Below are 26,616 nucleotides of genomic sequence, written 5' to 3'. Positions count from 1 at the left end.
CTACTACTATTCCTATAGTAGTACTACTAATAGTATATATATACAAGTCATATGTCTACATATGGTTAGATATTTTTTAAGCAGTACAGATCAATTGTCTTTATCGATAGTAGGTAAATAGATTAATCATTTTTATTGATGGCAAAATAGGACTCCTGTCTTATTACCGGTAGTTAAAACATTTTCCTGATTGATTTTGAATCTCTATTTATCGAAGACCTGTAAAATAAAATTCTTTGTTAACAACGGCGGTAAATAGTTTTCTATTTTATTGACAGTCGGGATAGTAGCCCCTGTAGATTCTTGTTTTGACAGTAATATAATTATCAATTAACAATATATACACATATAGATTAATTCCACTTAAAAAAGGTATAATATAAGAGAAAATATATACATTTATTATTGAAATAAAAAATTGTTAAATATTGATTGAATAAAAAAAAATTAATTTGGATTTTGCTGAATATTCTTAACCTAATATATCGTCCAACAATCATTTTATATATATCTCAAATAAAATAATTAAAAACAATTATTTTACATTAAAAATCTTTACTGATTTTTACATAATGTCACATAATATATATATATATATATATATTTCATGAGTGATTTATGTATTTGCGACAAAATGTTTATAACGCATTCTTTTATCCCGCCTTTTTATATCACTCACTATGCTACCTCAATTGTCATACAATTCCACCATTTCATATATATAGATATATATATAAATATGTGTGTGTGCACATAAATTCGATACTAATTATATTGAAACAATAAAAGTTATCTAGTCATCAATCAGTGATATTAAAAAAGAATTTATAATGAGATTCAATTTGATTCGTCAATTTTATAAAAAATGTAATGCCATTGGTATTTATGATAGAAGGTTACATGTACGGTCATCGACAGTATTATATCGTAGTGACATTTTAGAACATTCGATTAATTCGAATAAAACATTTTTTGCTGGTATTTTTCTCATTTACTTAAAAAATGATACTTTTGTCGTGTTGTTACTTGTTCTATTAATTATACATATTATCGTATGATATGTTTTATAGCAAAACAAATACTCAATTTCTCAAATACATTTCATGTAAAAGGAGAAGCTAAAATTATGTCTGGAGAAGGACAAATTAAATCTTTTACTGTTGATTACAATGATATTCTGCAAGCACAAAAAGATGAGAATGTCTTGATTATTGATGTTAGAGAACCATCTGAAATTGATGAAACGGGAAAATTACCAGGAAGCATTCATATTCCAAGTAAATCATTTATTTATGAGTATTATTGTGAGAAAATTTAATTATTTGAATTATTTTAGTGGGGGATGTTACAAGTACTTTAACAAATCTTTCTGAAGAAGATTTTGTAAAAAAATTCAACAGATCAAAGCCACATAATGACACAAAAATTATATTGAGCTGTAGATCTGGTAAAAGAAGTGGTATGGTTCAAGAAGAATTACAAAAGATGGGATATGAAAGGTATATATAAAATTTTTTTAAATTCATTATTTAAAAGAATATTATTCATATATTTTTGATTAAATAATAATAATTAAGATATTTTTCTTTCCCAGTGTATACAATTATATGGGTGGTTGGCTTAATTGGGAAAGTAATCAGAATTAAAGTGATAGTACAATTGAGCATAATATTGTTATTATTAAAAATAATATGATTTTTGACTAATAATATATGATGCATACAATAAAAAGGACTTTACAAATGAATAAAAAATTATTAATTTCCTAAAGTAGTAATTGAATATACACATAGTATAGTACAAAGAATTTACATTGTACAGATAAATACACACTGTTAATGTATTATCAAATATTTAAATAATACTATTTACAAAAATCATTATATAATACATGAATATTGTTTAGCATAAGTTGTATAATACAAGTTTAGCACAAGTGATAATAATAGTTTTATCTGTAATGTTTAAAAATAGTAAAAAATTACTTATTTTTTTTGTTCTTGTGCAAGCTTTTGATTAACCATTTCTTTGAATTGTCGTAATATAAGGTTCTCTCTTTTCTGTCTTTCTTCTTTGCTAAACATTGCCAATGCTCTTTTTTCATCAGCAGAATAGATTTGATTTTCTTTACGAATACGGACTGCCTCCATACGTCGATGTCTGTAATAAAAAAGATATATTTTTTAAAATTAATTTTCTTTAAATAACTAAATATTTAATCAAAATAAAGTTTTGAATAAAAAAATTTGGGAACAGTATATTACCTGCTACCACTCATGACATAGCCGACAGATTCATATGACGCAATCTCTTCAGAAGTAAGACCAATCTCACCTCTCCTAGGTATACGTTTACCTTCTGCGACATATGCTGCCATTGCAGCACCTTCTCCGGGTAATAAAGCTTTTCCAAAATCTTTTGCAGACAAAGCAACATGTTGTTGTTTTGGTTTCATTGGTCCAACTAAACCTTCATTTCCACTTTCATCAGAACTAGATCCTTTCTTAATTTCTGCTTTACTGTTTTCTATTGTCTTTTCTACCCATTCTAAACTTTCTTCAGAATCACTAGCAGAACTGCTATCTGAGACTTTCCTTCTTTTCTTACGTTTATGTTTCTTTTCTTTCTTAGCTTTTTTCTCTTTCTTTAACTTTTTGCTTTTCTAAGGAATCAAAGAATTACTTTTATTTATGAACATGATAATAAATATAAGAGAAGAATCATTATTAAAATATTTATTACCTTCTGTTTGTCCTTTAATTTTCTTTTTTTATCTTTGGGGAGTACGTCATCCTTATATTTTTTAATCTCATCTTCTTCATCAGAACTACAAACATACAAATTTTACAAATTTTAGTATCTATAAAGATAATTATTTATTTAAACATAATTGTAATCTTATTTTTTCAAATCATATTTTGTAAATATTAATGTACACAATTAAAACCATTTATAATATTACAAATTAAAACTTACTCTTCTATTCGTGTAGGTGATTTACCCCAAACTCTGTCAACACCACATAAACCGATTTGTTCTCGATCTCGTCTTCGAGCATCCATTATGGTAAATTATAAAATAATATTAGACAGCTTAAAATTATGTAATATTATTCAATAACAACTATTTAAAACATAAAAAATGAAACGCTATAATATAACTTTATAAATTGTAATTGTTGACAACTCGACGTGATACTATCGAATTGATGAATATATAAGCGCGATCTCCACCAATCCCGTCATTGAATGGAACAAAGCCTACTTTCTACCAATCACACTACCGTTATAATTATATTCGAAAGGAATGCCATCTGCCGAGTATTAAAAAAAATAATCCATAAATCTAATTCTTTTGACTGGATCGTAGATCTTATATGCATATAAATAATTGTTAAGAATAAAAATGATATTTTACATTTTCTATGTATATAATTTATATATTTTATATGTGAAATAAAAAATTTCTTATACGTATAGGTGTTTGCGATATTTTTAATCAATTATCGATTGAAACCTATTTGTATCTGACAATACATTATTTTGCATAGGGTAAGGTTACATCGGATTTAAAACTTTAAAGATGGCAGTACTGTGCCGCTCGTGTGCGATCACATCCAACGTGCCGCATCTCAGAAACGAACGAAGCAAATGAAAGGTTGATTATTACGTTGAGTAGACGATCGCTAATCATAGATTATAAAATTTTCTGGTAATTAAACGACAAACAGATATGAATTAACATTCTACGCGGACACTTATCCTATCGGACGTATTTTTTCGTTCCGTTTTGATCCACACTCACATTACTAGGTAAGTAAATTTACTGTCAACGCATGGTCCGCGAGGACACGTTTCGTAAAAGCTGGTTTGCTTTTTTATACAATTTTAATATTTCGTCAAAACGAAATTTTTAGTTTATATCGAAAAATAACAATAATTGAATGAAATCATACTCCTTCTATGTATTATACTTTTTATATAACTTCAATATGTAACAAGAAATAATATTGCATTTTCTTCAATGAGAATGAACGTTTATATGAATTTCATGTTATTCCTTTATCCAAATTTTGAAGGGTAATTTTGCACAATGTTATATCATAAAATCGATGTATTAATTACATTTGTTTATATACAGATTGATTAACATTTACATTAATTTAATAAAAGTAAAATAATTAATATCAAAAGTTATTATTGCTATATCATAGTTATTGTTATACAACTGTCTTAAAGAGACACATTTAATTTATCTGATACACTGACAGTAATTATTTTCTTGAACACTGGTAATAATATGTGATTAACTAATATGTTTTTATGATATTTTAAGTTGTAATTATTACTTTTATTATATATAGAATAGTTTTTTACCAAGAATAAAAAACAAAATAATGTTCGTGAATATAACATTATCAATATCAATATTGTTTGTACTGCATATAGGAATGGAGTGTGGTACAGGAGATGTAGCCCAAATATCAGCAGAGCTTGCTCGGGTGGTTGAGGTGATGATGTCACCAAATATACCACAACAGCAACGGATAGAAGTTTATAATGCTTGTGAACGATTCAAAGAATCTTCTCCACTTTGTGCACAATGTGGTTTATATTTGGCACAAAAATCACCAAACAGAAGTCCTGTTGTACGTCATTTTGGTTTACAATTAATGGAACATTGTATAAAATATCGATGGACACAGATTTCACAATCAGAAAAAATCTTTATTAAAGAAAATGCAATGAAATTATTACAAGAAGGTACAGAACCTTTATTGCAAGAAGAAGCTCATATAAAAGATGCTTTATCTAGAGTTGTAGTTGAAATGATAAAACGAGAATGGCCACAACAATGGCCAACACTACTATCAGAGCTTAGTCAAGCTTGCACTAGAGGAGAAAGCCAAACAGAATTAGTTTTATTAGTATTCCTTAGATTAGTAGAAGATGTAGCACTGTTACAAACTTTGGAATCTAATCAAAGAAGAAAAGATATTTATCAAGCATTAAATACAAATATGGCAGAAATCTTTAGTTTCTTCTTGAGATTAATGGAACAGCATTTCTCTGAGTTTCAAAAGAAAAGTGCCATTGGACATACAACAGAAGCTGCAGCACACAGCAAAGTTGTTCAAGTAAGTATTAATATATTTTACCTTCTATAAACTTGTTTTCTATCAATCTCATATGAATATCTATTTGAAACAGGTAGTTTTAAATACAATGACAGGATTTGTTGAATGGGTATCTATAAATCATGTAATGGCAGAAGATGGAAGATTATTGCAGATATTATGTCTGCTCTTAGGCGATCCTATATTTCAGTGTTCTGCAGCTGAATGTCTTCTACAGATAGTAAATCGAAAAGGCAAAGCTGAAGACAGGAAACAACTTATGATTTTGTTCTCAGAAGAGGCATTAAGATTTATCTATGCTGCAGCAACTGCACCATCACCTATCGCTGGTGTTGGTGATTTTCATGATAATCATTATTTATTTCTAAAAAAATTAACATTAGTATTAACTGGAATGGCAACTCAGTTATGTTCACTTTGGGGCAAAGATGATGCCTCTAGCATTCGACCTACACATTTTAATCTCTTTCTGGATACTGTCTTGACATTCACAATGTACTCTAGCCTAACATTAACACATTTAGCAAATGCAATATGGGTCATGTTATTCAAGCATGAACAAATCAAAAGTGATTCTTTGCTTTTGACTTATGTTCCTAAATATGTGGAAAGTACTGCCCCAAAACTTATAAAAATAATATATCCTCAAGGTAGACATACCAATGGAACATCTACCTACTGCCTTTCAGATTATGATTCAGAAGAAGAATTCAATGTTTTCCTTCATCGGTTTAGAACTGATTTATTAGAAGGATTTAGAAATGCTACAATGGTAGCACCACTCGTAACTTTCACATACGTACAGCAATGGCTAACTGCAAAAATAACCAAAGGCATGGCAGATTTGCAGTATAAAAGTGATCAAAACGATCCTGAATATCTAGAATGGGAGGCTCTTGCCCAAGCCTTGGACTCCGTTGTATCTAGAATTTTGTTAATCAATGAAAGACCCAGTGTACAGAATGGATTACAACTGTTAGAATTGTGCCTTAGTTATTCTCCACAAGATCCTTGGTTGCTTTCAGCTTTATTATCATGCATTAGCGCATTATTTGTATTTTTGTCAATGTCCACTGGTTCTATGGCTATGCCAGGAGTGGCCATCTTGCCAAGAGTTCTAGAAAAAATATTTGCAGCTTTGGTATTTGAAGCTCCAGGTGAAACAAAAGTCACGCGATCTAGAGCAGCTAAAAATGTCAGACGTCATGCAGCTAGCCTCATGGTAAAAATTAGTTTGAAGTATCCATTACTTCTTCTACCAGTTTTTGAACAAATACACACTATGGTTCGTGGTCTGATTAGAGAACCAAGTCCTCTATCCAGGATGGAAAGCATCATGCTTTATGAAGCTTTACTTTTAATTTCAAATCATTTTTGTGATTATGAAAGGCAAACTAGATTTGTCGCAGAAGTTATTGGAGAAGGTGTTACAAGATTTATAAGATTTGGATCGGAATCATTTAAAGGACCTCTTGAATTAATAAGACTTATAGGATTAGATAGGTCTCCAGTGGAAAATGTAATGGATGATCCAGCAGGACAAAATCGAATTGATCTCATGATTTGCATTTGTACTGTGTTAAGTGTAGTTAAAAGATGTTCTATTCCTGAGGATCCAGATCGTGCTGCAAGAGGTGGTTTTGTCGCTGCTCTCAGTGAAAGTGGAAATCCAGTTTATAGAAATCCTGCTACACCACATGTCATTCCTGTCTTACCCACTCTCTTTGCTTTGCTTAGAACAATGAATGCTTTGTTCACACCAAATGCCATATCAGCTTTGTCTGAGGTAACTGATTATGTTTTTGTTAAAAATATAATTTATCAATATTTATTATGAAATTTCAATGTTTTAATTAACTTTTTATATTTATCTTTAATAGGGTTATAAAAATGCACATGGACTTGTAGAATCAGAAAAAGCAAATCTTCTAGGATTAAATATTACAAATGACAGCACTTCAGAACCAGATCAATCTTCTAGTACAGCCTTAATTCGAATGCAATCATTTCTCAGTACAATTCATGACCATTGTTATCATATGTTGGGAAGTGGTTGCCATACAATTGGCAGAGATTTTTACCAGTTATCAGGTCTTGCACCAGCATTAGTAAATTCAGTTTTTTCTAATATGGAAGTAAGTTAGTTAAATAATAGCATGGGAATTTTATTGTCTTACACAATTTAAAAAATATGTTGTTTATAATTATTTTTCGTTAGCTGATTCCAGATTACCGATTACGACCAATAATTCGCGTGTTTTTGAAACCATTCATATATTCGTGTCCTCCAGCTTTCTATGAGACTGTACTTGTACCTGTATTAGCCCATGTATCTACGCACAGTAAGGAAACATTTAAATAACATTATTCCAATAGTATTAACATAATAGAAATTATTTTACTTTTAGTGTGCCAAAGATTGAGTGCCAAATGGCAATACATCGCACATTTATATGAATCTGGAAATTTAGACGAAGAGAACACTGATACGCAAGAAGTTATAGATGACATGTTGAATAGGAATTTGACAAGAGATTTTATAGATGTTTTGAAAGTAGCCTTAGTTGGTGGAGCAGCTAGTGATGCTGCACCTCCAGATATTATGGATCAAGATAGCGGGGGTATGGCGGTGGATCCACCAGTTTCGCGTGGTAATAGTATAGTCGCAGAAGTTGTCAGCGAACTTGGCGCTTTTGTCTTGAGACATCCATCCACGTGTCATAGCGTCGTTTTATGTGTTTTAGGGTAATTTTATTACTTTATTTCATATTTTTTTTTAATAATTTTTTATAAACCATTTACAATTATTTTTACAATTGTTTTTATTTGTTTAATGTAGGGCTTTGTCATGGAACGATTCTAATGCCAGTCTTAAAGCTACTATGTTAACAAGTCCTATCGTTCGAGCACTTGCTGCTGATGGCAGCCTGACTCCTGCTATGGCTGCACATATTATGGTTGCAGTTCTTCAAGGATTACAGCTTCATGGTCAACATGAAGCAAATCAGGGCTCTTTGATAACTTTAGGTGCACAAGTTTATGAATGTCTAAGACCGAAATTTCCCAATATTATTGAGGTAATGCAACAAATACCTGGAGTTAATCCTGCAGATTTACAAAGATTTGATGAAAAAATGGCAATAGTTAGTACAAAGGGTAACAAAGTTGAAAAAGGAAAAAAAGATCTTTTTAAGAAGATTACAAATCAGGTAAAATTCTGTAATTTACAAGTGAATTATTTCGTGATCTGGAAATGAAATATTCTACATTTATAATTACATTTTCTTACACAGCTTATTGGCAGAAGTGTCGGACAATTATTTCGTAAAGAAGTAAAAATCGATAATTTACCAAGAATAGAAATTTCTGGAAAACCCCAAGCAGTGAGAGTAGATGAAATATCCAAAAGTGCAGCTGATACCGGTATCACAGCTCTGTTTGCAGGGCCTACGTAGCAGAGTCACATTGATTATGCCTTACATAGTTGGTCTAATTCAATAAATAATTATAAGTTATCGTAAAAAAAGGGCTTCTGCAGGAAAGGGCCATAAAAGAAACATAAAGAGGATGCTCATTATCAAACAGAAATGCAATCCTGTTAGAAATATATTTACAAGACTAAGCTGACAGACCATTTGTCAAAACAGACATTAAATTTCAGTAGGCGAATATTTGTAAAAAGTTGTTTATAATACATTGCATATTCATCATGAAAGTTGAATTTAAAAATTTCAAACAGATGGAGATGCAGTATGTCGATTTCCTAGGCGTAATTATTAATTCTATAAAATGTATCACAATTTTTATATTAAGGCTGTGCTTAAATTCAAGTGTACATAATAAACATAAGTATATGATAATGTTTTATTTTACCATACGTACTCACATATGTGTGTACTTATTTACATTGTACTTAAATTGTAGCACAGCTGAGTACTTTGTACTCTAATATCCTGATTTCGTTTTGTTATTGTCTTATTTATTTTAAGACATCTCCATATTGAAATATATAATTCATATTATTGCACTTTTATACTCATATTAGTTAATACATTATTGGTATATATTAATATTATGTGCAAGAGGAAATGAAAAATATCAAGTGAAGAAATATAATAATAGAGAAGTATGTTTTTTTTGTGATTTATCACGTTATTTCAATTTAATGTGTTCACTTATAGCATGCATTTTTATGAAAAATTAATAGCAAGTAATGTTTTAATGAGAATGAATGTCTATTATGAAAGTTCTATAAGATTTGGCTATCAATTAAAATAATAAGTTCTATATATATTTTATAAATATGAAGATATTGCACAAAGGAAAGGGGTATTTTGCAAATCTTATCATTTTTTTTTGTCGTATATATAAATTTTCATGTGCCTAAATGAGGAGTCTTAAGGAATTTTTATATTTTGTAAACATAATGTGCGTATTATTATATTAATATATTATATTTTCCATTATTTTTTTGATGGATAAATGTTTACCATTGTTTTCTTATACAACAGGCAACAACAGAAAATTCTATTGAATCATAATTTTATAATGTTACTCTTATCATTTTTTTACTGCAATTTTGTGAGAATGCATACATTATATAATAATGTTTTTTATTTTCGTAATATAGATATATATATATATATATTATAAATATATATTATATGTCTAAATTTGCATAATTTCACTACATTGCGAGTTTTATATTGATAATAGATGACAGACTAGAGATTATAATACAAAAATTATATAATATAGCAAATTCTCATATTTTTCATTCTTCTTTTTAATTTTGAGCTCCGACAACATAGCATACAAATTTAATTGCTTGTGTTAAGAAAATATTTTAACAGAAAACTTGTACATTAGTCTTACTAAATTTAGAAGAAGCATGTAAAGTTGCGCAATATATTTACATACTTCTTCATTTATTACATGTATACTAATAGAATATAACGTACAATATTTCTAAATGATATTATAATTTGCGTTCACATAAATTTTATAACAAAAAATATTGCATATGAATCTATCTTCTCTCATCACCTTTATTTTTCGCACATATTCATTTAACTATTTTTCTCGAAGATGTTCCTGCAAAAATGACTTCAAAAGTACCTAAATGTGTGTGTGTGTCTGCTTTACAGACAAATTAAAACAAAAAACGGATTTTTGCAAAACTGATGTGTAATATTTATAAGATGTATGAAGAAATAGAAGATTTAGTACTTTTTGTACTTTATATGTAATCAGAAATTACAATTTATATATACATATATACAAATGATGCAATTACTGTTTGTATAAAGAGCATTCTTTATAATTTGTTAAAAAACATTAACTGTGTATAAAAACATTGGAAATATTTATCAAATCTATAAATTGTCTGTCATATTAAATATACTTGAAATTTTCATCTTATAAGCAGCGATTATGTGCATAATATAATACAACTCGTTATGTATTGACAAGCTTCACGAGATAGTAAGGATTAATATTGCAACAAAGTATAAACATATATAATTTACTTTGTTTTTTATTTTCTATTAATGCTAATTTGTACGAAAATATTTCTCAATGATCAGTATAATGTGCATCTATTCATTTTTAATGCAAATTGTGCTTTGATCTAAACGAAGTAAATTATAATTAATTGTCTTCAGAATCATAACAGTGTTGTGTTACCTTACAACATATTCTTTATTACTTTTTTTTTTGCACATACAGTAACTTTCTGTACATTTATGTAACATTTCTTGTTCAACATCATTTAGTATGATGTATTTGTATTCGTAATTGGTAATATACCATATACATATATGTATTGCATTCCTCGTCAAGTAAAGAGTCGGAGTAATCTGTGAATGATTTTATGTTAGTAAAAACATTTATCACACACAAATCATCACAATATTTGGATTATATAATGCCATTAATATATTAATAATCAATTCAGTTATTTGCAGAATGAAATTAATGGAATATTGTTAAGTTTTTGTTAAGCTGACTCTTTCGTGCATTTTTTTACATCAGTTTAAAATTATGCTCATCTTGTATATATTGTACTGTAATAAAGAAATTACATCGACAATAACAATACATATATTACCACGTTATTTCTTGTTAAAATAGCCTTAAAATACATTCATTAATATCTAAGCATTGACATTAAAATTCGTTGATAATTCATAACAGATTTCAATTGTATAAATATAAATGTAGACACATTTATATTTCACAACGCGTATACGTGTTAAACTTCTTGTATGTATAAAACAACTGCTTATAATAAGCCTTCGCATTTGAACACAAGCGATACATCACATGTACCTACCAGCAAAAGATCCTGATTTTATTCTACACAGCATATTGTAATTTCAAAAAATACTTTTGCTTAAATTTCAACTTTGGATTAAAAATTTGACTCGAAGAAGTTCTATAATATATTGGCAAATGAACTCATAAAAAAATACAATTTCGAATTGAATAATATTGCATTACATTGTCTTTGTAAATAGGAATAAATAAAATGGAAAATTATATAACAATCATTTTTCTAACTGTATGAAAATAGACATTGCAAAACTTAACACTTTTATATTTTACTAAAGATCCATATGTGAAGCTTATGCCTCGACTATATTTGTATTAGTCTTCATCGTTGTTTGCGTATTCTTTTTTTTTTTTTTTTTTTTTTTTTTTTTTTTTTTTTTTTAATCTAAAATAATAAAAATATTATATAGTATATATTCCACACAAGGAAGGATTTCCAGAAAATTATATTACTTATAGCAAAAATGAAAAATATCAATGTATTCTTCGTGAGATGTGATATAGCAAATTTATAAAAAAGATAGTAATTGACTAATTGTCCTTGCTATGCTCTCTCTTTCTGTAAAACCATTCTGAATAATTTGTAAAACAGACAAATTATATTGTTTTAATGGATCTTCTGTAATATTCGATCGCAAAAATAATTGGAATGTTACGTAATACATTTTAAAAAAGTAAACGCATATTGTCGTAGTCAAAGCTAGACTTGATAAATCTGTAATAGCGGATTATATTCTAAATCCTACATGTGGGTAATAAAACCTATGATTTTCTTTAAATCGTTCCTTGATCTTTGGTAAAAAGTTATCGTTTATATATAATCATAGAGAAACGAATAAATTTGTTAAGACAGCTTGTCCCTACATTGACTAAGTTATTATTTTAAAAAGCAGAGCAGAATTTAATTCATACAAATTGTTCAAATTGTTACAAATTCCAAAAAGGAAGGCAAGAATACAAGGTATATATTTTTCTTTTATAACTTTTTTGCAGGGACATATGTAGACTTTGCATAAGCATTTTTAAACTTCGTTTTACATTATGATTCGTAAAATACTAGAAATTATTTGGATTTATCTTATATTACACTAAGATCTTTCAAGACTATTCAATTAAATATCAAACCTAAATGCTTAGGATATACTATTTTTATAATGAATTCTTCGTATTATATATTACAATGATATTTGTGGTACGAAGCCCAAATATATTTGTAGGAACTGCCTGAACTGCAACTATATGTATGTAATATAATAAGTCTGTTTTTTTCACAAATATTTTACATTTTCCTTGTATTGAAATTACGCGACACCCAAGGATTTCCACCCTTGATCCGCTTTGTACTTGACAAAGGCAGGTTTAAGATCACTCTTCATGATATACATAATTTGTTAGTTTCAATATTTACAAAAATACAGTTAATATCTCGTTAATAAATATCTTTAATTAGCAGAATTTGAGCAGTCAATTATTAAGGCGATTAGTTTTTAATAGAATACAGCATCTATCAAAAAACATTCGTCCCTAGGCTCTTTTCAATTAATCATCACATCTCTCTTATTTTAAGTCACACACGCATATTTTCAAATTTAATATAACTCAATCAATGATATTAAACTACACAGCCTCGAATTCCAGCATGCCATATAACATAGTCAGATCATTGATGTATTAATTGGCACTCTGTATAATTCAAGTACCATTAAAATTTGTAGTATTCTCTTTTTTTCCTATGAGTAGAAATACATCCATGTTGTCCTTTCCTTTTACATATACTTGACCGCGAGGCTCAAACTCGTATTTATCTGAGAGTACACCAATACAATTACTGGCCATTTGTATTCTACCTGCGACTCCAGTAGAGTCCATTCTTGAAGCAATATTTACTGCATCTCCCCAAATATCATAATATAACTTTGTGGCACCTATTACTCCGGCCGTAACATCGCCATAATTAAATCCAATTCTTAGAATCAATTTAAATTCCAATAAATCTCGATTAAAATTATATATGACTTTATGCATAGCCATAGCAAAATCTATCAATTGAAAAAGATGAGTATATTCATGATCACTTTGTTGTCTTACTTGTGGATTTAAACCGCTAGCTGCCATAAATGTACTGCCAATTGTTTTGATTTTTTCAACATTAGAAAATTCAGGTTTCTCCAGAAGTTCATCAAAATCGCCAATCAATTCGTTAAGTACACGTAGATACTCTTTACCACCCAAATAAGATTCATCGTATAATTCATTGAAGTTTACAATACTGGCAAAAATAATTCCAACGGATTTATGATTTTGCGAATATTTTGCAGTGGTTTTCAATTGATCAGCAACATATTTGGGAATAATATTATGTAGAAGTAAATCAGCTTGGTTTTTCATTGATTGTACACGCGTTTTATCTCTTGCCGCAACGAAATTTCCATGGAAACTCAATCGATAGCTAATCTCGAATTCACGATTCAGAAACCAAACTAACAAGAGTAAGAGTATCATATCCAGATAAATTTCATAATGGTACAATCTTTCGTTGTATCTTAATTCTTTTTCTCTTTCTGTAATCATAATAGATTCTATCGTAGGTTTATGTGATTGCCCGGTTATCTTGAGTGACGATTGTGTTGACGCTTCTACAGAATTACGAAATACTTTTAGTGGAATAATAAGATTTTCATCTATTGGATGATTATTCTGTTCAATCAAGATTGCATTGATTAAGTTCGGGCGCATTGCTAATCGTTCTTGTGTATTATTTCTAGTATAATCGGTTGGTACTGTTATATCCTGATTATACGATATATGACTGACAACAAGACAAATAAACAACACACCGGCAAAGGTGACTAGCAAGTTTTTCATCCAACAATTCAATTGAGTAAAATTACAAAAATGGACCAACCCTATGAAGATTAAATAGCTGTAATAATACTCAAAATTATTTAAACTATGTAAGCTATTGCAAGTGAAGTTTAGAAGAATAGAAACAATTGGTAAGCCAACTAATATGGCACCACAAATATGCCAAGGATACCATCTAGAAAAAAAGTTGAAAATATTTTGAGTGAATGTTGCATGAGTGGTATTTGGTCTAAAAAGTTGTCTAATGCAAAGTAAAACAGCTATGATTTGAATAGTTGTGGCAAAGATACAAAACACAATATAGAAAATTGAAGGTTTGCAAAGCAAGAAGAGAGAGATTGTAATAGCTATAAAAACTAAAGCCGATATTAATATGTCAAAATAAGTATTAAATCTTGAAGTAGCTAGTGTTGGAGGATTGCCCGTTACACCTTCACTCGCTCTATGAGCATTTTCTCGATATTCTTTTTCCAATTCTTTGTTCTTAAAAAATAGCGTTACGCTTGATAACGGTGGCTTCACGAAATATGATCGTTGAGAACTCACGTTGTCTTGAACGCATCTTTATAAAACAAGAATTAATGAAACGTTAAAAGTCAATGAAATATGAAAATATGTTTCTAATATTAATAAATAATATTACCTTATTAATTGTAAATCAGATTGTTTTCTTAACTTATGAAAACATGCACCAAATGTATCAGTTACTGCTGGAGGAAATGGATAAGGTGGTACAGATGACGAAAGTTCATGAGTAGAATTCAAAGTTGAACTAGAAGTATAATAACCACTAACTCTATGACCTAATAAATCCCCTTGAGCTATACCATTCATCAAGAATAACTACAACGAATTATTATTACAACATTACTGGATAAAGTAAAATTAATGTACCTAGAATATTTTCATTTCCTGATAAAAAGTTTACCTGCTGTTGAATACTACTACGTCTGCTATTACTCTTAATACCAGAATCTTTTCTACTACATATCGACGAAGCGTGACTTATTGTTTCTTGACCAGACAATAAAGGACTAGAAGGCACAGGATTTGGATCCATTTCAACACCATTATTGAAAGGAATCTACAAAATAATGTAAGTAATTAATACATTCAATGATAAGTAATAAAATATGAAGTTACTGACTCGTTTGAATCCATTGCGATCTTCGTATTGTTCATTTTTTGGTTGTTTTATAATCATACTTTTTCCTTCTTCCATATCTAAAGGCGTCATTTCTTCACTCGTCCTTTGTCGTTGTAAATACCGCCATGGTTTATTTCGTGTTCTTTTTTTTTCATAACTTGCAGTTGACATAGGACTTTTATTTAGACCTTCTTTCTCATCAATTATGTCATTACTATTTTCAGAATCCAAAATACTGGGCAAGGAATTAGCTTTTATCCTATAGTTACTTGCATTAGTCACCATATGGAGATAATGTTGTTTGGGTTTATTTTGATTATTGCAAGAGGCAAGACGATGACGAGTTTGCATTAATGGAGAAAAATCCTTAGGTAACATGATATTTGTTACGAATTGATTCATAATATCTGATTTTCGACTTTTGATAAAGTAAGTTTTAATACCTAGAATTATAGATAATATTCTTGTTTGCTAAATAGTATGAAATTATAAATAATATATATATATATATTATAAAATGCTTTTTAACTAGTTATGTTAATATTATTGTATACACATACCATTGACTACCTCTCCATCTTCTGTGATATATTGATGATTCAAAAAATTTAAAGTTTTCTCGCTCAAATGTACCCTGCCTGGTTTACCTGTACTTTCTAATTTATTTGCCAATGTCACATCATTTGACCAAACATCAAATTTAAATCTTTTAGTGCCAACAATTCCACACAAGACAGTTCCTGTGTGAACACCAACTCTCATATTTACTCCCTCTCTTCTTTCTATATCAAATTGTTTTATAGCTTCTATCATTGCTGAAATAATCATATAATTCAGATAGATAACAATTAAAGTATATGTAAATGTGTATAAAAGAAAAGTTTCTAAAGATCAATATTTTTTTATGTTATACTAACCTAATCCCATTTCAATGCAACATTTTGCATGATCAGGTCTTGGTTCAGGACAACCACTAACACAATAGTAACAATCTCCCAATGTAGAAATTTTTTCACATCCATGATGTTCGCATAAATCATCAAATCGTTCAAATAGATCATTAAGAATCCCGACTAATTCTTCTGCAGTTTTATTTGAACTCATCTTTGTAAAACCAACAATATCAGCAAATAATATACTGACATTTTCCATAGAGTGCATATTGAATGGTCGAAATAAAGATCGAATATCTGTTTGATTTGATGGTATAGATCCTTTTTTTAGAGAATCTTCACGTTCTCTCTCTCTACCACTTTCTTCCATTAACCAATCTGCTACTTTTGGTGGCATTACAGAATGTATCATTTTTTCTTTAAGCTGTCTTTCCATTTCTAATTGACGACGTACTAGTAATGATTGCCCCACTTTCATAAAAGTACCACGCATTCGGACAAACGTCATTATTAAGATATGTACACCGATTAAATGAATACATATTTGCATCAAAATTCTTATACTGAGATTCGTTGTAAAATCAATATCATCTTGCAAATATGCACTTGATGTATTAGTCCAATTGGTAATTGATTCAACAACATCAAGGGCTATTTCAGCCTCTGTAGAAGATGCATTTATTTTATTCAGATTACTAATATTTATATTGTTGAACGTTGAATTTACAGTAGAACCAACATTTGTTATTATAAATGGAATACTAGAATTTAGTTTCGTTAACATATTTGCATTTGTAAGATTCCCAGACATTTTTCCTACAATACTTTCGTCGTCCAACAACTTTGAACTAAAATTAGATATTGGATTTAAAGTATATAAATTTGATATCATCTGTGTGCCAGCTGTCAAAGCATTGCTAACATTAGATATACTTTGGAAACCATTAAAAAAATGAGAATTTTGATGTGAAGAATAGATAGGAATAGATGTTTTGTTATAATCTTCAGACATATTTGTTCTTGAAGAATTATTAAAAAACTTGTGATTGCTGAATATCCTTTGTCTTCTACTTTTTGAGCCATAGAGGTAGGCAGTTAGAAACTCGAATATAATCGAGTAAATAGAAGATATTCCTGTGCAAGCATAAAGAGGCATTGGTAGTACCGTATAAATCAGTAACAAAATTTCTGAACATAGTGCAAAATGTCCTACTAATGTTAAGCCATCTACATAAGGAGGTACTACCGCAAGAAAGAGTAAAGAAAGAGAACACAACACAGATGCAACTCCTACAGAAGTTGGTAATACATAGGACTTGTAGTAATCTGTGTAAGTTAAATATAATACAGCGGATACCATCATTCCAACAATACTGAAAATGGCTGCGATAGCTAACCATGTAGAAGTATTATTCTCAATTCCAGTGATTACAAAATATACCAGCCAAGATACAGATACCAACAGGATATATATAAGAGCATATCTGAAAGAAAACTTGAATTTATATATTATTAAAATAAAAAAAAAAAAAATAAATAAATACAACTTTATATAAACACATACCGGAATCTTAGTCTAATCTGTAGAAAGGCACTTCTTTTATATTGTTCTTCTAGAATTTCAGAATCAAATTTTGGATTCCACCAAGAACGCGACGCAGCACGTTCAAATGGCACTGGTAAACTAATCCCACAACATCCAAGTCCTTGTCCACTATGTGCCAAGTAAGTTTGTATGTATGGTGCCAAAGATATGTGTATTTCGTCTCCAACATCATCGTCGCTATTCTCTTTTCCTCTTGTGAAGCTTACAGATGAACTCCGTTTTCGGTTCATCGAAGAGTCCATATTGACATTTGAGTATTACTATGAAAAACGTATATATGTATATTTACACAGATATTTTTTTAAAACAATTTAACATTAGATACAGAAATTCCATTGCAAAAGCAACATTTCCAAATCTTTGTATCATCTTATTCCATAACAGTTTAAAATAACGTGTATGGTTAATATCATATAAAAATTCAATATAATCACCTCGGTTAAAGGCGATACCGCCATAAAACATTAAAAATCATCCTCCTTGCTGACATTGGAGGTTCTTCCATAAGTCAGCTAGTGTCAGATGGCATGATTTTCATATTCTGTTTTGTACGGTATTAAATCGAACGACACAAAGAAACTCGGTGTAGTTAGCACCGAAGTTCGTAAGGTCGTTTAACACACGACTTTTTAAATATATACAAAATTGGAAGTTCTCTTAGGGAAAATTACGATTTCTTAGAATATCTCCCACAGTAATCCGCAGCCATCTTGAAGTCAACAATACTGAACAATACCAACGACATCGCCCAACCACTGTTGCCACATATTATCGAGCAGCTGATCACAAAAATTATAATAGATGCACATGCAAAAAGATAATAGTAAGCAGCTGTTAATTTCTATTCGTTAGTAAAAGATAAGGAAAGATCCTGAATGATTGAGCAGTTTTTGTACATTATTAAAACATTAATTTATGGAAAAAACAATGAAAATAATCTCTTCTACCATTTTTGGCGGTAATTCGTACTTTTGTACTTTCGTATGACTACTGAATATGTTACTTATCTGCACGTGATATTAAAAATACGTATTACTTGTAAAATGAAATTATAATTATTTTAATATTGAAAGTATATTAAAATTGTAATATATTTTGGACAATTATTACATAAATGCTTAACCTTTATCATCTGAATAAAATTTAATCAGTATTTAGTCGAGTCCCGCAATCACGGTCACGTGCGTTCTTCCAATTGGTCAAATTTGTACTATTATCTTCCGTTTCAATTTCTTTACATTTGATTTGTTGTTTAATAGTTTATATTTTTTTCTTACACATATCTTATTTTCGTAGTATAAATAAATAATTTGAAAAAGATAATGAATGTGAAAGAGAGACATTGCTTAGTCGATAATTACATGTATAATAATGAAATATACATATATATTACATGTTTTCTAAATCTACTTTATAGAATATATTTCTGTAAATTTATAAAAAGAAAAAATGCATGAAATTTATATTTCATTTATTTGACAATATTTAATTTAATAAGGAAGTTTTTATTTAGAAATCGAACCAATCGGTGGATCTTGCCATTTAAATTCTTCCTGATAAGTGACATAAACGACCCAGTAACATACATTAAGTAATCCAAAAGATGCTGGAAAAACTATTCGTGCTACTCTATCTATAGTCGATACACTATTGATATGTCTCGCTACACGTTCTCCGAATTTTCGGCAATTCCTTATTGCTTCACGTTGTCGTTGTCTTCTGTAATTTTCAACCAAATAATTTAGTATCATTATAATCAAATAATAAATATACTAAATATGTACTAATTACCTAAACTCATCATCACCTGCCAAACAGTATAAAAATTGTCTCCATTTAGGTAATCGATGTTCGGTTTGTGTCTGTCTTTCCATTGTGGACGGTCTCGACGTAACAGTCATTGTTACGGGCTGATAAGATCGTCGGTTGTACATAACCGAATCCTACAAATTTGTGACACGTTATTTTATTATATTCTTTTATTATATTATGGAAGTAACTATGTATATACATATACATATATATATATATATATATATATATATATATATATACAGGATGAGTTTTTTAAATTGAGACATCTAAATATTTCGAAAACAACACATCTTTGAAAAAAAAAATTAAAACAGAAATTGTTTGGTTTTGGAGCCGGGGGTAATATAATTTAAGAATTAAAACGTTCTTAAAATTATTTTAATTTTATTCGATCCTATTCTATCCTATTCGATACTATCGTGTTTACGAAAATCAGGACGATCATTTTGAATATTTATTAACAATCATTTTCTCTTTTCTTTTATATTTCTATTTGCCCTAATTTTTTTTTGTCGAAATAATGTTAAATATTGTAAAAAGTAAAGCTTGGATAAGAAATGTTCTTGATAAAAATTATTTGTTTATTTTTTATGTAAAATAAGATCTCGTTTAAACAATTATAGATTTTTATTGAAAACAAAATAAAGTTGATTTTGAAATAATTATGAAAACGTCCAAACGAATCAAAAAGAAGTAATACTATCATGTCCCCCCCTCCTCCACCAAATCATACAACTTTTATTTTAAACTTTTTTCTCAAAAATGCGCTATTTTCGAGATATTAATTTAAAGAACTCACCCTATATGTTATATTTCTTCAAAATATATTTACATTATAAACGCTGCAGACGGTGGAACTTCTGGAAGTTTCGTCGATGATATTATCTGGATGAATAGTTTGAGGACCGCAAGTAGTGATCGTACAAAATGGATCTTCGTACTCCTTGTCCGAAATATTTTCCCATTCTTCATCGTCTAATGGAAGTTCTCCACTTCCCACCTATGAAAAGACTAAAATTATTACTAAGAAAGAGAGAGAGAGAGAGAGAGAGAGAGAGAGAGAGAGAGAGAGAGAAAGAATAAAGTGTCAATACTTTATAATCTCATACCTTCGTAAAATAATGTACTCCAGCAAATTCTAAAAGTGTAGCAATGCAATAACCGAAACTCATAAGAAGAAACCAATCGAGGGCTGTAGCGTATCTCACTTTTGGTAAATCAGTTCTTGAATCAAGGCTTATCGTAGAAAGTGTTAATACCGTTGTGATACCTTATGAAATGGATTTTTTAATTTAAATACCGATACACAAGCTCTCATTTCAGGCTTATCGATAAAATAATTTTACCTAAACCTACTCGATCGCTGGTAGCTTCACGATGAATCCAAAACGATACCCAACTTAAGACGACTATAAGTACACATGGAACGTAGACCTTGAATATTGAATATAAATGAAAAGAAAAAAAAAAAATAATTCTTTCATTGGAAGGAAAACACGTATGATCGAAATAAAATTCGAGTTTAATTCTTACTTGTATTAAAAAATAACCGGTATTTCGTTGTAAATTAAAAGATACTTGAAGAACAGAGAACTCGCCTTCACGACGTACAAATGTAAGATTTCTATAGGGAGAACCCATTAAATCAAATTGCGATAGTGCCATTCCAGGAACAAAGTTTACGGACGATCCTTCTTGCCATTCATAAACTAATTGTTGGGAGGTGTATGCATCTAAAACGATAAACAATTTTAATTTGCGCCACATGTATCTACGTTTAGAGGAGAAAATATTTCTATGTTTTTTCAAACGAAAAAAAATTGTAATATCGTTTATTTTCGAATAGTACCATACTGCTGTCTATAACTGCAGTAACATAATCGATCTATGTAAAATATTTTTTGATCGAGAATACGAGAAAACTAGAAAAAGATATGAGATTTATATATAATATTTATAATATTTATCGCAACACGTAACTCGATCATCAGGCATATATAACTTTGGATGTCTCTAGCACGTGACGAATAAGTTATCTTCGCGAGTGAATATGTGAGAGATATTTTTAAAAAATTATGAATAAATTAATAATCAAAGTAAGTATTTGAATCTTGCGAGGATGGAAGGTGATAATTCTAAAACTTTCTCGCGTATAAAAACGTATTATAAAATAAATCGGCGAGGGTGTACGTACAGCTTCCTAAAATTAATGGGCACGATTGTCGATCCATGGGAAAGTTCTGTAACTCCATAGGACACTTTGCTTTAATGGTAAGTCTAAAACAAAATGTATAATTGTTAAAAAAAATGAATTAGAAAAAACAAATAAAAAAAAAAAACAAAAAAGAATAAAAGATATGTAGAAGTTAATGTTATATAGACCTCATGGAATAGAGTATATCACCATCTTGAGAAATTCTCAGCAACTTATTGGGCACAGTGATGGTATGCACATAACTGTGTTTCCCATTGTAGAAGTACGTGTCTGGACGCCAAATTCTCTCGAGCATCTTGATACTAAGGCTGAGAGATTTGATAGGTCCTAAGAAACTAAGACGAGAATCACGCCAAGATTGTCGAAAGTAACAATCCATTGAGTAATCCTAAAGTGAAAAATAATTTATCGTTTCATTATATCACTATGGATCTTTATAAAATCATTAAATAATTATTTCTACCATATCCAATTCGGAAACAGGACCCATACTTCTAATCAGGATATTGGTCTTTACCACCGTTGGTGTACCTACGAATTTTTATGCAATATTATTTTCTAGAATATAATGAAATGACAAATGAATTCTCTATGAAATATGATTTTGGCGAGAAGATCGTGTCCTCTGTCGTTTGTTGACAAACCTTGGGTACACAGAGAAAGTCCGATAATGGAAGGAAAAAAGTGGAAAAAACAGAAAGAGGGAAATGTGAAATCGACGAAGGCGGCCAAAAGTGAGACGATCCTGCTGTATTTCAGAGCTAGATACGATTTAAAAACCGAGCAATAGTTTCTTTTATTTTTTTTTTCTCTTTTTTTTTTAATCCTTCTCTCACATCTGGCTCTACTCCAATTTGAGGTATGCATGTAATATCGATATTGAGCCATTCCATTCGCGATGATAAGTCTCTCTGGACACAAAGAAAAAACTATCGGAATAGTAATGGAGAGGTGGGAGAGAAATCGGTAATAAAACAAGAAGCTGGTAGAACAAACTCGAATTCTTTCTGACGACTCTGAATCGTTCCAGTGAAATGAAAGAATTTCTGAAAGATTATCGGAAGTGGTCGGCTAAAAAAAGGATGTGTCAGATTTTCCAAACGAATCAAGATGAATTAGGAAAATGCGATTCTTTCACTCCAATTAACAAATTTGCTTCCATATAATTACTTTCCTTTTTTTCATTTTCTTCTCCCTCCTCCCTCCTCCTCCTCCTCCTCTTCCTCTCTCTTTACCTTCATAAGTTAACTCATATTTCTACAGGAGGTACAAGATAACGTAACGAGACGTAAGTAATTTCGCTTTATATCGTGTCGCTTCACATTTCTCTTCACATTTTTAAGAGTTTAACGGATCGTAGGAACGCGGCCACGAAATTTTTGCAGTGTTCGCAGAGAGCCATCCGGTTCATCTTTCGACACAAAAATTCAACGGTCTGTAAGGTTTTACACACGAATACCATAATCCCTATCGTAATCCAATATTTTACTATATATGTATATATATATATTTTTTTTTTTCTTATAAATAAGCAATCAAGACGATAAAGATACACATATATATTTATATAATAATTCTAAGTTTCGAATAGAACATAACAATTTCATTTTTATCTATTTAATCTATTCCATCTCTATAATATTGTAATAAGCAAGCATTTTTTGCAATAATAATTGCATAAATGACTCCCTTGATATTCTGAATTAATTAAAGATCTAACGACACTATTCTACGTTATATTGGTAAAAAGATATATCGAATAAAACAATACCTTTTCCGTGTGTTGGTAGTTGATTGTTTTCATAATTCATAAGTAGATTCTCCAAAACCATGGTTATATTTTTCGAGACGATATCTGTGACTGTACCTCTAGAAAATCTACCGATCGTTAACGACGAGGAGGAAATTTTCTCAGACGAGTTGAATCTCAACGAAGGTATAATTTCAATGTCATAATTGGTGCTTTTGCAGGTGGTGAATGGTAGAAGAAGGGTCAACCTATTAATGGTAAGGTAATAAGATGCATTAAACGTTTATTATTTTTTTTCGTTATTACACAAAATGATAGAAAATTAATGTAAATTAAAAATTATCTATATTATAAAATAGAAAATTCTTTACGAATTCATTAAAACGTTAAATGTAAAGGGAGAAAGAGAAAAAAGAAAAAAAAAATAAAACAATGTTAGAAAGCAAGAGTAACGAGTTTCCTCGTATCTAAACGTGGCCCTTTTAAAGTTGAAAAAGGCCTGGTATCTGTGGGTCCCGTAGATATACGGTAAGGCTTGGACAAAGATGAGAGGAATAGGAAGAGCAAGAGCAAGAAGAGTACCCTCGTCGTCTGCCAATTCAGCACCTTTACATTGGCAAGTGTTAGCGTCACTCTTTCAAGTGAACACTACGGCTCATTACATCACATTCTCGTGATCGTATGCACATTTTGTTCCTGATATTAGAGTTTATGTGATTACATGAACCGACACCACAGAATTCCTACGTAAATCTGGATGCTGGTTTAACATTGCATTTCTATTGAGAAATCGATACCTAATCGAGCCACTACCAACATGTTTCAAATACTTTTCGCGCGTATTTCATTTCGTCGAATGAATTTCGATGAATTCCTTGACATTCGACTTCGATTTCTAGTTCGCCAAAGGTTTCATTTCGAAACGAACAAATACACGAAAATACACACACATACACGTATATGTATATATATATATATATATATATATACATGGGGTGTATCATATCGTATAAGTATAATAATTATTTGCTCCTGGAGATCGCGCGACTGCTCGTTTGAGCTTGCTTTTTTCAATAGCAGACCTTAATTTCGGATTCTCGTTAGCCCATTCTCCCCCTCTTTCTCTACGTCTCTACATACATTCTATCTGCATACATCTCTGTGTATCTATGTATAAACTTATCTATATATATATGTGTGTGTGTGTGTGTGTGTGTGTATGTGTGTGTATGTTTGCCTGTATTTCAATATTGTACGAATGAAAGTTTGCATAGCCGAATAAACCATGATAGTACGCTAATGAAGCGTCGTAATATACGATCCCTTTTTAAATATATGCCCGTTTCGATTGGAATCTATTTCGATGATGCCGAATAAACGTTCATGTAACCCAAACACTTTGGATCCTAAATATTCACACACATATATATATATATATATATATATATATATATATATATATATTAATATATATATATATATATTACCTTTAATACAATAATTCTAACGATCTTTATACGCAATAATATAGGATAATTGAAATAAATTGCGGTGCAATTATACATTTTGATTAAATAAAAAAGATATAGTGTTGAGATTAAAAAATTATTATATATTAACTAACGCACAATAGAGAAAGAGGATTAAATATAATAAATAATGATGAAAATGAAACGAAAAAAAATTTTTATTAAATGAATTATAAACAAACTGCAAAAATAAGAAAGGAATAAAAAAAAATAATTTACCGCGGTTTTACTCACATCGATAACTCCGCTACGTTCAATTTCATGATTAATGATTATCACTCCGCTTCTTTTCCTTTTTCGTTTTACCCTTCCTATGAAGAAACTTCGTTGAAACTCGAGAGAGGGAAAGTTAGAGAAAGAGAGAAAAAAAGAGAGGAAGAAAGTGAGAGAGAGAGAGAGAGAGAGAGAGAGAGAGAGAAAGAGAGAAAGAGTGACTTGTCGTCTCTTTTTAATTTTTCCAAAGGAAAGCTTTGAAAATGTAGTCACTGCCGATTTTAATGATCGCCTCGAAACACCGACGAACGACAGACCATTGCGAGAGTCGCGTAGATTTCCCACCGCTAAAGCTCTTAAGAACGATTCGCAGAGCGCGGCACCCGACGCGCAAGCTCCAAAAGCACGCCGGCGATTCCCGCGTTTAAACGACCCTCTCGATCTCTTACTCTCTCACACCATTTTCAACTTCTTTGCAAATCTTTACGAACTCAAACGTAAAAAAAAAAAAGCAAAAAAGAACGAAGTAATATATGAACTTCGATTTATAAAAAAAAGAAAGAAAAATCTGAAGCTGGAAGCTACTTCACGTATTTTTATGATAAAATAGAACTATCGTTCGTCATTATCGATCTTAGATCAATTATCTAAACTATGTTAACGAAGGATATCTAGAATCGTATTAGATTCGATCGCTTTTTTATTTAAAACTAAATTTATCTTAATTTTCTTAGTTAAACTTCATGTTTTCTTAAAATATTATAACTTTTTTTTATTACAGATGCATATGAAATCAGTTTTATAAATTTCTTTTCTCCCTCTCCTTCTGTGATACATATATATAATATGAAATATTTATGTATATGTTAATATACTGGAATAATATTGTCGATAATTCTAATGTTAATTAAATAATCTAGTAAACATTTATTTCGTTACGTCGTTAAAAAAATACGAAGCAGAAAATAGAATCGTCCAATTCTATCAAAGATGAAAAGTATTTTTTCACTGAACTTCTTTATAAAAAGAAAAAGAAAAAAATTCTCTCTTCGAGTTTTTTCTTGCTGGCTCAAAGGGAATACAAACGTGTAGTATTTGACATCGTTTTCCATC

General features: G+C 29.9%; 5 protein-coding genes across 9 annotated transcripts; 2 read left to right on the top strand and 3 right to left on the bottom strand.

Moving 5' to 3' along the window:
* Window positions 1-704: 704 nt before the first annotated feature.
* LOC124954190 (rhodanese domain-containing protein CG4456-like) lies at window positions 705-2,625 on the top strand. The gene is made up of 4 exons (XM_047506736.1): window positions 705-978; window positions 1,071-1,277; window positions 1,337-1,499; window positions 1,595-2,625. Exons 1-4 carry the CDS (start codon window positions 831-833, stop codon window positions 1,644-1,646), a joined length of 570 nt encoding a protein of 189 aa, XP_047362692.1. The 5' UTR covers window positions 705-830; the 3' UTR covers window positions 1,647-2,625.
* Window positions 1,529-3,258, bottom strand: LOC124954188 (NKAP family protein CG6066). The gene is made up of 4 exons (XM_047506722.1): window positions 2,977-3,258; window positions 2,743-2,827; window positions 2,265-2,662; window positions 1,529-2,160 (listed from the first exon to the last, which is right to left on the bottom strand). Exons 1-4 carry the CDS (start codon window positions 3,060-3,062, stop codon window positions 1,986-1,988), a joined length of 744 nt encoding a protein of 247 aa, XP_047362678.1. The 5' UTR covers window positions 3,063-3,258; the 3' UTR covers window positions 1,529-1,985.
* A 302-nt stretch (window positions 3,259-3,560) lies between these two features.
* Window positions 3,561-9,014, top strand: LOC124954129 (exportin-5). Its single transcript, XM_047506568.1, has 8 exons — window positions 3,561-3,812; window positions 4,449-5,137; window positions 5,211-6,923; window positions 7,018-7,272; window positions 7,356-7,479; window positions 7,546-7,882; window positions 7,977-8,346; window positions 8,431-9,014. Exons 2-8 carry the CDS (start codon window positions 4,451-4,453, stop codon window positions 8,590-8,592), a joined length of 3,648 nt encoding a protein of 1,215 aa, XP_047362524.1. The 5' UTR covers window positions 3,561-3,812; window positions 4,449-4,450; the 3' UTR covers window positions 8,593-9,014.
* Window positions 9,015-11,807: 2,793 nt separating this feature from the next.
* On the bottom strand, window positions 11,808-18,729 carry LOC124954122 (adenylate cyclase type 9). The gene is made up of 8 exons (XM_047506555.1): window positions 18,416-18,729; window positions 17,940-18,241; window positions 16,400-17,859; window positions 16,043-16,297; window positions 15,483-15,925; window positions 15,264-15,419; window positions 14,979-15,178; window positions 11,808-14,897 (listed from the first exon to the last, which is right to left on the bottom strand). Exons 2-8 carry the CDS (start codon window positions 18,221-18,223, stop codon window positions 13,163-13,165), a joined length of 4,533 nt encoding a protein of 1,510 aa, XP_047362511.1. The 5' UTR covers window positions 18,224-18,241; window positions 18,416-18,729; the 3' UTR covers window positions 11,808-13,162.
* A 378-nt stretch (window positions 18,730-19,107) lies between these two features.
* On the bottom strand, window positions 19,108-26,255 carry LOC124954138 (gamma-aminobutyric acid receptor alpha-like). Of its 5 annotated transcripts, none has more exons than XM_047506596.1 (11): window positions 25,525-26,255; window positions 23,783-24,009; window positions 22,475-22,542; window positions 22,179-22,399; window positions 21,991-22,073; window positions 21,330-21,529; window positions 21,143-21,230; window positions 20,906-21,066; window positions 20,629-20,796; window positions 19,773-19,924; window positions 19,108-19,700 (listed from the first exon to the last, which is right to left on the bottom strand). In XM_047506596.1, the coding sequence occupies exons 1-11, from the start codon at window positions 25,551-25,553 to the stop codon at window positions 19,487-19,489; spliced, it is 1,611 nt and encodes a 536-aa protein (XP_047362552.1). In that variant the 5' UTR covers window positions 25,554-26,255; the 3' UTR covers window positions 19,108-19,486. The 5 variants fall into 5 exon arrangements, with proteins under 5 accessions (XP_047362552.1, XP_047362585.1, XP_047362569.1 ...); XM_047506605.1 differs by having other exon boundaries at window positions 19,524-19,700; window positions 19,789-19,924; XM_047506629.1 differs by lacking the exon at window positions 23,783-24,009.
* Window positions 26,256-26,616: the final 361 nt, after the last annotated feature.

This window comes from Vespa velutina, chromosome 1 (assembly GCF_912470025.1).
Source record: "Vespa velutina chromosome 1, iVesVel2.1, whole genome shotgun sequence".
Taxonomy (NCBI): domain Eukaryota; kingdom Metazoa; phylum Arthropoda; class Insecta; order Hymenoptera; family Vespidae; genus Vespa; species Vespa velutina.
Note: the sequence above shows the minus strand (reverse complement) of the source record. Positions and strands in the feature narration are given on the sequence as shown.